This window comes from Cervus canadensis, chromosome 2, assembly GCF_019320065.1.
Source record: "Cervus canadensis isolate Bull #8, Minnesota chromosome 2, ASM1932006v1, whole genome shotgun sequence".
NCBI classification, from domain to species: Eukaryota; Metazoa; Chordata; class Mammalia; order Artiodactyla; family Cervidae; genus Cervus; species Cervus canadensis.
The window spans coordinates 106,599,247-106,612,222 of NC_057387.1; the positions used below are offsets into that span (position 1 = coordinate 106,599,247).

General features: G+C 48.1%; 1 protein-coding gene across 2 annotated transcripts in view; it reads left to right on the plus strand.

Moving 5' to 3' along the window:
* Positions 1-12,976, plus strand: part of CSMD2 (CUB and Sushi multiple domains 2) — a 679,919-nt gene that overhangs the window by 494,798 nt on the left and 172,145 nt on the right. For both annotated transcript variants that reach the window (XM_043461986.1, XM_043461987.1), the window contains exon 25: positions 5,698-5,824. In XM_043461986.1, coding sequence (XP_043317921.1) covers positions 5,698-5,824 — 127 coding nt within the window. The remainder of the gene's footprint in view (positions 1-5,697; positions 5,825-12,976) is intronic.

The following is a 12,976-nucleotide window of genomic DNA, read 5'->3' on the forward strand; positions in this document are numbered from 1 at the left end:
AAAGAGAAAGTAGGATGATGAGTTAATATCTGTCTTGTCCTTAAGTATCAGATCATGAGCTAGATCTATCTCACACTTAAGAAAGAATGCAATGATGAACTAGCACCGTCTTAACCCTGTGGTGCTTCCAGAATGTCAGCAATGGCTGTCTGGAAGCTCCATCCACGTGTCACAGGACAAGAGAAACGTGGTCCAAGGCAGAAGTGGGGAACAGTTCACTCTCGTCCTTTTGTCAGTCTGGCCCATCTACCTTTCACCACCTGCCTCACTGTGTGTATGAACCCTCCCTGCTGAGCAGGATTCCTACCATGCTGCTTTGTCCTGCATCCTCAGGCCTCTCCGTCATTCCATCCCGTGTCCCATGGCCCACAACCTCAGCTGGCTGTGCAGCTCTGGCTGACCTTATAAAAGCAAAACCTCCACCGGGAGGATGTTTAAGCACCTACCGAGTGCCAAGTGGCAGAATCGGTGCAGGTGTATGTCTGGGTATGTGCAGAAGCAGAGAAATGAAAAAAAGAAAGAATAAAGCATTCTTCCTGCCCTTGGGGAGCCCACACCCTGGCAAGAAGAGACCCAGAACAGATCGTAATACAAGATAAGCACTGTAACAAGAGTAGGTGCCAGAGGGTGGAGGGAATATGAGAAAGTTGTGCTTAGGAGGTGGTATTTTAATTGAGACTTGAAAGGACAGGCAGGCATCACCCACCAGAGGGGAGGAGAGAAGAGTTGCGTACTGCAGCCTGAGCCAATGTGAAGCTGAGGGTGTGAACCAGCCTGGGGGGGGAGATGTTGAGGGTGATATTTTCCCCACCAGCATCCAGACAACTGTATGTTAACAGGATCTTGACACTGTTACACAACAGAGGGTCTAAAGGCAAGGATTTTAAACCTGACCGTGGATAGAACAGGACACTGGCCTCTGGAGACTTCCTCTCTCTTTGTGCTCAAGCGCAGGCACACCTCGTCCCTTTCTCCCTGCCTCCCTGTTTCTATCTCCTTCTTTCATTCATGTGTCAGGCTCTCTGCCAGGCCCTGGGAATACAGGAAAAAGCAGATCCCAGGCCAGCAAAGGAGACACAGACATAAACAGACAACTGTCTGAGGCCATAGGCAAGCCAGAGCAAACGAAATGTGAAAGAGGTGATGATTCACACTGCAAAACAATTATTTGCTTTGCAGAAAGGCTCCCCCCAAAAGTTCTTCTGAATATCTAATCTGCCAGTCGGATGGAACTTAGAGGATCTGCTCAAGCAGTGCTGGGAAAAATATTTATACTTTGAACCTTCAGCAGCCTGCCCCACTGAGACTCCCTTGGGCAGCATGTAGGGGAGGGAGGCTGTGTATTTGGAATTATGTGTGTATATTTCTACATGTGTCATATTGTGGTAGACTTGATCATGGCCTATCAGAAATGACTGCTATAGCTGCAACATCCAGATGTTTTCTTTGTTCATGGTGGATGCTACAGCCCAAACAAAGCAGCTGGGCTCTAGGATGGAGATAAGAGAGAAGATCAGAAAGACGAGAGTCTTGGGGTCTTGTTGGTGCATCTGCTTCATGCTGGCCCCCAGCAGGCTCAGCCCCTGCCCCTTCCAGTCCCCGAATAAAGTGACCCCTGAGGAAACAGTCAGTTGTGTCCACAAGGAAATGCTCCCGGTGCCACTGCCTCCAAACATTTGGCTCTGGGATGTAGGAGGGGCTGCTCCATTAGGAATATGGAAGGAAGCTCCAGCCCAGAACATGGATAATGTCCTGCCACTTTTTGAGCTACCTGTGAAGCCAGTCAGGCTTCCTTTGAGCTCATCCTCCCACCCATGCCTTACTTCCTGTTCCAGGCTTGTTCAGCCCTGCATCTCTCAGTCAGGTTGGCACAATCCATCCCAACATCATCACAAGGGTAGTGATGCTGAAGAAAAGGGTCCAGACTCCTGAGCAGGCTCACTGCAAAAGGACCCCTTCCCCTCCCTGCCTTAGTGGGCTCGTGTCAAGCCACGGGGCCCAAGAGATGAGTCATGGGTCCTTTGTAGCAACAGATGAAGGTCAGTCTCCCATTTGTGGCCCTGACCCTATCTTCTCTTACCTCTTCTAAGGTCTTGCTTAATCAGAGCTTTCCTAAAAAGCTTTGCGGCAGATCTCCTCTTCATTTTGACTCATGCTCCCTTGATTCAGACCCTTCATAGTCATTTGCCTGGAAAGCAATAAGCTTCTGTCATTTATTTGATCTTCTATCTTCCCATGTATTCATTCAATAAACATTTGTTAAAATATCTGTAAGGTACCAAGGGCTTCCCAGGTGGCACTAGTGGGAAAGAACCCACCTGACAATGCAGGAAACACTGATTCAATCCCTGGGTTGGGAAGATCCCCTGGAGAAGGAAATGGCAACCTACTCCAGTATTCTTGCCTAGAAAATTCCATGGACAGAGAAGCCTGGCAGGTTACAGTCCATGGGGTCACAAAAAGAGCTGGACATGACTGAGCACCTGAGCACATAATGTGCCAAACACCATGCTGGGCACTTGATGTACAAATATAAGTAAGACAAGATCCCTACTGCCGGAGAGTGTATAGTCTTGTAAAGGAGATTGTTGTTGTTCAGTTGCTAAGTTGTGTCTATGACCCCATAGACTGTGGCACAGTAGGCTTCCCTGTCTTTCACTGTCTCCTGAAGTTTGCTCAAACTCATGTCTATTGAGTTGGTGATGCCATCCAAACTTCTCATCCTCTGTCGCCTCCTTCTCCTCCTGCCCTCAATCTTTCCCAGCATCAGGGTCTTTTCCAGTGAATGGGCTCTTCTCATCAGGTGGCCAAACTGATGTCTTTGCTTTTTAATATGCTATCTAGGTGTGTCATAGCTTTCCAAGGAGTAGGCATCTTTTCATTTCATGGCTGCAGTCACCATCTGCAGTGATTTGGGGGCCCAAGAAAATAATATCTGTCACTGTTTCCACTTTTTCTCCATCTATTTGCTATAAACTGATGGGACCTGATGCCATGATCTTAGTTTTTTGAATGTTGAGTTTTAAACCAGCTTTTTCACTCTCTTCTTTCACCTTCATCAAGAGGCTCTTTAGTTCCTCTTTGCTTTCTGCCATTAGAGTGGTATCATCTGCATACCTGAGGTTGTTGATATTTCTCCTGGCAATCTTGATTCCAGCTTGTGATTCATCCAGCCTGGCGTTTCACATCATGTACTCATAGAAGTTAAATAAGCAGGTGACAATATATAGGCTATGATAAAATCCTGATCATGTTATAATGGAGACACTGAAGAGGACCGTGTCAGCCCCACATGGGGCAGGGAGAGTCTCATGTGGAAGATGCTGTCAGACTGTGAGTCCAAGGAGAGGTCTGAAGAGGTCCAGTGTGCCTGGGCTTCTGGAGTTCGTCACACTTGACTGGACCAGGAGTTCCCAGGAGAGGGCCAGGAAAGGCCAAAGCGAGCCCTCTGGAGGCTTAATGGTCTCCCCTAAGCAGTATGGACTTCACCCGGGGAAGGAGGGTTTAATGTAAGCAGGGGTGCGGCCGGTCTGTATTTTAGAAGGATCCTTCTGGTGGCACTGCGGGGGGCTGGGGACTCTGTCCCCCTGGGGAAGGTAAGGGACTGAGCCACCGCTCTTAACAATGGGGCGGGGGGCCAGGTGTGAAAAGAATCACAGAGGTTCAGGCCCAGGGGCCCAGAGGGGGGTTAGATGATGGGGAGGAAGAAGACTGGGAGGATCACCAGCTTCTGACCCAGGGGGCTGCTCTGATGGCGAGTATGAACCTCTTCACTGGTCCCCTACTCCCAGGTCCACCCCTCTGTGCTCCTTCACACTGCTCCCAGCGTGTTCTCTCTAACGGGCAAGTGTGTAAAAGTGATGAGTCTACTCACGTGCATAAGCACTGCGGTTCTTCTTCTGACACAGGAAATAGGCAACAGCCTGGGGTGCAGTGCCCTTCCATGTAGGATGCTTGCCCAGCTCTTCAGCCCTGCTTCCCCCCACGCCCCATCTCATATGCTGTCCCTCAAGCTGCCCTGCTGTTTCACAGCCCCAGGAGGTTTGCAATGCTCTTCCCTGTCAGCAGCGTCCTCTTCCTGGGCCTCTCCATCCCACTCTTCCCACCCACCCCACCTCTCCCGACCCTGCACTCAAGGAAGCTGGTCACCTCCACCTCTGTGCTATCACTTGCCATGAGCATGGCTCAGTCAGGGCCCTAGGCACACACTGCGGCCACCGCCTCCTCTAGACCACAAGTTCTCTGGGAGGAAGAATGCAATGCCTTGTCAATGACCAGTTCTTGTCAATGACCAGATTTGAGTTCCTGCATATCCTCCAGGAAGCTTCAAGGAATTTGCTCATAGAGTGGGCCGTCAGCCCAACCCCCAGGGACCTTTTTTAAACAGCTTTAATGAGATAGACCTCACATACCATAGAGTTGGCCCATTTACTGTACCATTCAGTGCCTTTTAGTATATTCATGGGGTTGTACAACCATCACCACAATCTAATTCCTGAACATCTTGTCTCCCCAGAAGAAACCCTATACCCATTAGCAATCTCTTCCCACTGCCTGCTCCTCTTCAGGCCTTGGCAACCACAAATGTACTCTGTCTCTGTAAATTTGTCTCTTCCAGATATTTTATATAAATAGAAACATGCAGCTTGTGGCCTTTTGTGCCTGACTTCTTTAACTTAGCTAATATTTTCAACATTCTGTTCATCCATGTTGTATTATGTGGCAGTACCTCTTTATTTTTTATGAACACATAATATTCTGTTCTATGGATATACCTTATTTGTTAATCCATTCATCAGTTGATGGACATATGGGTTTTTTTCCCTTTTTTTTTTTTTTTTGGATTTTATGAACGATGATACTATGGTCATTTGTGTACAAATTCTCATTTGAACTTACATTTTCATTTCTCGTGGGTGTATATGCAACAGCAGAACTGCTGGGGTCATTAGGTAGCTTTGGGGCTTTCCTGGTGGCTCAGATAGTAAAGAATCTGCCTGTACTGCAGGAGACCTGGGTTCAATCCCTGGGTCGGGAAGATACCCTGGCGAGGGAAATGGCAACCCACTCCAGTATTCTTGCTGGAGAATTCCATGGGCAGAAGAGCCTGGTGGGCTACAGTCCATGGGGTCGCAAAGAGTCAGACACACCTGAGCAACGAACACTTTCACTTTCACTTGACTAGCTATGTTTAACATTTTGAGCAGGTATATAGGAAACTGCTTTCCAAAGCAGCTGTAACATTTTGTGCTCCCACCAGCTAGAAACTGGAAGCTGAGGGTTCCAGTTTCTCCACATCCTCACCTACACATTAGTCAGTCTGTCTTTTTGATTACGGCCATCCTAGAGACTGTGAGGTGGGGCCTCATTGTGGTTCTGATTTGCATTTCCCCATTGACTGTGATGTTACACATCTTCTCATGTGCTCAGAGGCCATTTGTATACTTTCTGTGCAGAAACGTCTGTTCAAAGGCTTTGCCCATTCTTTAACCAAGCTGTTTGTTCTCTTTATTGTTGACTTGTAGGGGCTTTTGTAGATCCCAGATACAAGTCTCATCCAGGGCCCTTCCTCTATGCTGCACTCAGCCACCTGGGCTGAACAAGAGGGACCCTGCACACAGGCAGGAGGAGCCAGGGGGGGCGCCTCTGTGCACGCAGGTCACCCCCTGAAACTCACTCTTCTGGGATTTCTTTCAGCTGAGTGTGGAGGGACAGTGAGAGGAGAGGTGTCGGGGCAGGTGCTGTCCCCTGGGTATCCAGCTCCCTACGAGCACAACCTCAACTGCATCTGGACCATCGAGGCTGATGCCGGCTGCACCATTGGGTAAGTGTCAGGGCCGGCAAACTGACCACTGCCAGCCATTCAGGGTATTCGTCACCAGCATCCTCACCAGTCCACCAGCCAGTGGCCAGCCCTGCCCACCTCACCTGAAGGCCCTGGTGATCAACAGTCGTCGCTGTGACCCCAGGCTCAGGCCAGGGCCCATGGAAAACCTGAAAAGGCCAGCCTCAGCGTCACAGGGCTGCAATCCAAGTTCACACGGGGCACTGGCGGAGGTGACACTGTGACCACTCAGTAGCTGAGGGCACAGGCTTGAATCCCACGCTGCCCTTTACCGTTTGTAGGACTTTGGGTAAGTCTCTTCTGCTTTCCTTCTGGGGTATATGGGCTATAATACTGGCTTCTCGGGATAAAAAACCTAAATTAGCCATTGTAGGCCATGTACTCAGCCCAGGGCTCGGAACATAGTGAATATTTAACCATGGTTCTATGATGGTAGTAAGAGTCTGCTTGCTACTGCAGTATCACCCCACATCGCTTCCCTTTCTCAATCTGAGTTCTCACATCTGTAAAATGGCGACAAAAATGCTTGTGCTTTAGGACTGTGGAGGGAATAGTTACAAAAGTCCAGCATGCTGTCTGGCACTTTGTACATATTCTCTCAAAATATAGCATCCTTTCCACATCCGTGCCTAATAGGAATTGCGTACTGGAGTCCCAAAGAGGAGATGCGCGTGTACATGGTGAGAGGTGGTGGAAGGAGGGGGCAGGGATTGAACGCAGAACGAGAGGCCAGAGCCTGGAAATGGTCCCGCTCTGGACGTGGTGACACTGCAGTAAGTCATTTCGGGTGGGGAGGAGGGGGTCCAGTAGCCAAGGAGGAAGGTTGGCAGGACAGAGGGCCTACTAGGCAGGAGAGGTGACCAGACGGTGGGCAGACTCAAGGAGCTGGGCACGGGTCCACATGGCCAGAGCATCACCCAGGACTTGGGTTGAGGTGTGGGCTGTGGAGGGGGATGCAGCTGGTGGAGGTCCATGGGTGCTGTGATCCGTGGTCTCATTCTGGCAGCTTGTGGAAGAGGGGACAGACAGGGGCTGGGAGCCCAGTGAGGAGGAGGCTGGCTCTCTCCAGAGTGTCACTGGGGCAAGGAGTCTTGAACCCCGCCAGTGGCGATGGGATGGAGAAGAAGGGACAAGTTCAGGGAACTTTCATTAAGGAGTTGCACCAGCCAGTCTCACTCTTCTCAAGAAATATGGAAATTGAGGTTTCTTCTGCTCCCTCATTTTTTGTTGTGTAGCATACAATATGTAAAATAGAAAAGTCAAAAGAACAGTATGCTGAGCACCTCCAACCCTGTCACCTGGACTCAGCTGCTGTGAATATTCCACCATATTTGCTCTTTTTTCTTTCCTTTCCGTCCTCGTTTTTGCTTTTGCTGAATCACACGAAGATAGTTGTAGACATCCTGATACTTCTTAAGTACTGGGCCGTGCATCTCCTCCATGATACCGTAACCTGAGCCTCCCCAGGACATGCAGTGCTGGTTTCCAGGTATTACGGTTTAGGAGGAGGCTGAAAGGACAGCGGAGAGATCACGGAGTGTCTGGCAGGGAGAGCTCCAGAAATCAGTGATGGGCTTTCTGGGCAGACGTGACAACTGTTGTCACTCAGAGGAATGGCGGGCATGGGCTGGGCTGAGGGGAAGACCAGAGGATCCTTTACTAGCTCTCAGAAAGAGAGAATCCAGATAAACAGGAAATAATCTCTCCAGAGACAGCAGGAACTCTAGAGGGGGCCTGCTGGGGGGGTGTGTCAGGACACTGAGGTAGGGAATGGCAGGGAAAGGATGAACGTGACCTCAGTCCCCATTGGAAAGGCTCCTTGGTGCTTCACAGCCTCAAAGGAGAAGAGAAGAGAAGGGCTTCCCAGCTGCTCTGAGAGCGGCTGAAAGCTGGGGACGGAGCAGTCCCCTTCCTCCTGCGGTCCCTCCGCCCAGCCTGCCATCCCAGCCAGGCTTCTGCACCGTCCTCCACACCTGAACCCACGCCGGTCTCAGTCCCTCACCCCCTCTCTCCTTCACTGACCCCACACCCCGCCACCCCTCCCTGGAACCACCAGCAGCCAAGTTAAGGGAATTCATAGCCAGACCACCTTTAGACGGACACAGGCAGCCCCTTTGGCGTCTGTGCCCTTATTCAGAGGAAGACGTCCTCATCATTATTATCTTTTAGGGGATCTGTGCTGGGTGTTCACTGTGGCACGTGGGCGTCTCTTGTTCTTGCTGCATGGGCTTTGGAGTGCGCAGGCTTAGCAGCTGAGGTTCACTGGCTTAGTTGTGGTTTGTGGAATCTTAGTTCAACCGGGGATTGGATGCCGCCCGCTGCCCTGGAAGGTGAGTTTCTAACCACTGGACCACCAGGGAAGTCCCAAGGCTTCATTATTATTTTTTAAGTGAAAATATCTTTATAGAATTTTTACATATAAAAAAGAGATACTTTATTTTTTAAGATTTTTTTAATGTGGGCCATTCTGTAAAGTCTTTATTGAGTTTGTTACAATATTCTCTCTGTTTTATGTTTTGGTTTTCTGGCCATGAGTCTTGTGGGATCTTAGCTCAACAACCAGGGGTTGAACCTGAACCCCCTGTGTTGGAAGGCAAAGTCTTAAGCACTGGACAGCCAAGGAAGTCCCAAAATACTCATTTTTAAAAATTATAAAGAAGTTTATAGAGTAAGAATCAGAAGTCCCCATCATCGTACTCCGTTCTCTGCACACCCTTCATAAGAGAGCCACTGAGATCCACTTGTTTGACTTCCTCTTTTAGGCACTTTGTATGCTGGTGTATACAGAAAGCAAAGGCAATAATCGTGCTTGCTAAAACAAGATCACCTCTTCGAGTAGCTCAGTAGCTTGCTTTTTGTTTTACCATTTACCCACATATCATCATCTTATTATGTCAATATGTAGAAATCAACCCCATCCTGGTTGATGGTTACAGGGAATTCCATTGTCTGTACAACCATAATTTATTTAACTACTTTCCTATTGATAAAGTGGATATTTTCACTTTTTCACTCCAGTAAACACCCTTACATATGAATCTTTGAACAGTTGTCCAATTAGTTCCTTAGGATAGATTCTCAGAAGGCAAATGTTTATGCATGACCTCAAATTTCCCTCTAGCTATTACAGTAATGTATACATCTACCAGAAGCCTGCTTCCCCGCTCTGCATCACTTGATGTTGTCTCTCCTGACAGTGTTTACCTGTTTGATGGACAAAATGGTACTTAATTGTTTCTGCTGCTTCAAGTTCTTTGTATATTTTTCTTTGAGCAAGTTTTTTTTCATATAGACTATTCATCTGGGTTTGTGTCTAGTCTATAATTTTAGTTTAGGTTTCTTTTTAACCTGAGTATGTAAGAATGTTTCAAAGTTATTAAGTTACACATTTTGTATGATTTTGTAAATCAGTTCCCCTTTTACTACATTGTGCCCTTGTTACTTTTTGAATTTTTTTTCTTATTTGTGTTCTGTGTATATTTGAAGAAAGGGAAAAGAAAGAAACCCTTTAAAAGAAAGGATTGTATACATTTCTCTTACATCCTATGTATTATGCTTTCTTTCAAACAAAATATACAATGCTTTTTTTATTGTTTTCTTTTGTTTTTAACTCTTCCTATTGTTAGCTGATTTGATTTAATTGGCTCTGTTTCTCCTCTAGCGATTTGATAGATCTATATCCCATTTTCATTCTGCCAGTGATCTTGTGTTTCCATTAATTCTGTTTTCAACAGTATTTATTCTGTTATTCCTGCCTCTTTATTTTGGAAATCTTGTTTTTGTTTCCATCTTTATTTCAAGAAAACTGCACTTTCTGTTTTCAGATTGCTCTTGACAGCCCACTTTTGTTTTTATCAGTGTATTGTCATCTTGCATCTCTCTGAGAACATTATTTATGTTTTGTTTTACAATGGCTCCTGTTTTTCCTTCATCAACTGCATTCTGCAGTTGGGCCATCTGGGCTGATCACTCAGCTGCGTTCCTTGGAAGAGCTGATTATCTTTATGTCCCAGTTGTCCTCCCAGTCATCTTGCATTCCCTATCAAGTGGCAGCGGAAAGCCAGACTCGGCCACCACACTACCTACCACTCTTTACTCGAGCTGTAGCTTGTGAAGTTCTTCAAGTAGGCACCCTGCGCCTCAGTTCTCTTATCTGTAACTCAGCAATTAAAATAGCACCTACCACCTAAGGCTCCTCTGGGAATGAAGTGAGCTAATGTATCTGAACACTTAGAATAGTGTCTGGGACGAAACTCCCAAATGTGGAGAATCCCCTCCATAGGCTGGTAGGTGGTGGTTCTTTTGACCCAGGTGGCCTCCCAGAGCACAACAGGTGGTAGGTCAACCCCGAGAGTCGCAGATGGCAGGTGCCGTGCTATTGATGGGAGTGGGTGTCACGCAGGTTTTCCCTTGGGTGTGCCAGCTGGGAGGGGATGCGGCCAGCCCATGAGACTGTCCGTGGGGCTCAGACAGAGGCCTGCAGGTGCCTCTCCTCACCCTGCCCCTGCCTCGACCAAGCGCTGGAGGTGACCGGAGGAATCTGTGGTCGCCTTACCCCAGCAAGCTGAGCCAAGAGAGTCCCTTTCCGGGAGTGCCCAGGAGGAACTACACCCTGTAGGTGGCCACAGGGATTCATGGTCAGGCTGACCCAAGCAGGAAAGTGGGCCCTTCCTGGATGTGCACAAGAGTGGGCTGGTAGTCATACCCTGCTCTTAAACACAGGAAAGGGTTGGGGGAGGCATTTGACAAAGTGTTTCTCCCTGAGAGCCAAGAACGGGATAGGCTGGCTGATGAACTCTGTCCAGGCCTGGCAGCTAACAGCAGGAGAGAAGCCCTGTGAGCTGTGACCTTCAGTACCTAGAACGTGGAAATTTCAGCCCAGGTGGGTGGGACCTCTTCTCACATTGCAATGTTGGGTTCCAGTTTTCCTTTTTATAGTCGGTGGACCAGCTCAGATGACAACTGGAGAGGGAGGCAAAGCTTTTTGCTCCTGATCCTCCCCTCTATTTAACATGTCTCCAGTATCAACACCATACCAGGTTCTGGATCAGTTATGATTGTCCCTGTTTTATAGGTGGGATCACCGAGGCCCAGGAGTGACGACTGTCTCACAGTGACCCAGTGATACAGGTTTCAAGCCCATTCTGTCTGGCCCTAGTCTACCATTCTGACCCTGGATTAGTTCCATTTAGCACACCAGGACGTTAAGTATCTTCTCTGTGCCACAGACTGTGTGAGGCCATGCAGTGGGAAAAACAAAGACCAGACAACAGCCAGTCCTTGTCTGCCGGGGGCTCACATTCTAGCGGGAAATCAGGCAAATAAACAGGTACCTCCAAGACAAGGCAGGTGCTGTAATTAACAGCAAGGTGCAAGTCAAGATCAGTAATGGAGAAAAGAAAGACAAGCGGAGCTTGCCGGACATGGAGAGGCAAATATTCCAATTGAGGGGAAGGGAAGTGAAGGCATCACCCTAGGGAAAGGTATAGGGAATGAGCACTCGATTGATGCAGATGGATGTGGGGAGATAAAGTTGTGTGGGCAAAGAGGGCTCTCTGCAGGACCCTGAATGCCAAGAGGAGAACTCTGAATGGCTTTCTCAGTATAATGAGGAGCCACTGGAATATTTTGAAGACAGTAACAACATTCAGTTCATTTAGAAACTTGGAACATTTACTCAGTGCTGGGCATCCTGCCAGGTGCTGAGGGTATAAATATAAATAAGAAACAGTCTTTTCCCTTGAAGGTCTCGATCTTACCGATAGAAAATTTCTCTGTTAGGAATGGAAATAGAAAAAGGGACTAAAGCTGGCTTCAGCAGATGGGGGTTCACTTTTCTCCTGGATAAAGCATCTGATGGTCCCGTCCAGACCTAGTGCAGTTGCTTAGGATGCCATTGCTTTTCTTCTTGCCCTTGCATCCACAGGCGATCATTCTCATAGTGACCTAGGCAGCCGCTGCAGCTCCAGGCATTGCGTCTGCTGCTGCTGTTCAGTCCTTCAGTCGTATCCGACTTTTTGCGACCCCATGGACTACAGCCCGCCAGGCTTCCCTGTCCTTCACTATCTCCCAGAGTTTGCTCAGCTTCATGTCCATTGATGATGCTATTGTGTCTGCACTCCAGTCTAAAGGGAGAGGGAAGAGGAAAGAGAGCGAACTTTCTTCTGTGTGCGTGGGCGCGCGCATGCGTGCTCAGTCGTGTCTGACTCTGCTACCCACTGGACTGTATGTAGCCCACGAGGCTCCTCTGTTCATGGAATTTTTCAGGCAAGAATACTGTAGTGGGTTGCCATTTCCTACCCCAGGGGATTTTCCTGACCCAGGAATCGAACCCTCCTCTGTTGTGTCCCCTGCATCGGCAGGCGGATTCTTGACCTCTGCGCCACCTACAGGTGCCTTCCTACATTCCATTAGTCTGAACTTCCCGTGCCTGGCTGAGGGCAAGTGAAAAATCTATTTCATTTTGCTTTTACAGTTTTAATGGTAAAGACAGATGAGAGGTTTGGAAATGGAATACATGTAAGCCTACCTATAGTGCCTACTGAGATTCTTGTATAATGAAATAAGTGTTGTAGTAGAAGTATGTACAAACACAATAGAAAGCCTTTACAAGGTCAGTTCATAATTCCAGGTGGCAGCTTGGGGCAAGGTGTTACAGAGAGGAGGTGCTATTCGAGCCACACGTTACAGAACAGTAGTAGTTCACCTTGCAGCGTGGAGGTAAAGAGCTTCCAGGCACGTAAAAGAGAGGAAGGGGTGGGTGTACACAGCTGCTTCTGAAAGAGCTCATTGTCTGGTGGTCATGATAGTCTCTCCACTTCAGCAGGTTCAGTGGCAGCAATGCAGAGGATACATTAGCTGGAGAACCAAGGAGGAATCGAGTATAATTATCTGAGGGGTCCTGGTTACACTCAGAAGAACTGAGTATAGATTCGATTGAGGCTGAGAGCTCTGTGTGGCTGGCTTTAAGAAGGGAAGGCAGGCAGGGATAAGACACAGTCCTTTGCTGGTATGCTTTCCATAAAGAGATCTGGGGCACTTGGAGGATGGAGGAACTCCTTGTTCCTGGAAGCTCTGATTTCTGTTCTTAATGCCCATTTAGTAATAAAGTTCATATTTGGCTAATAGTGC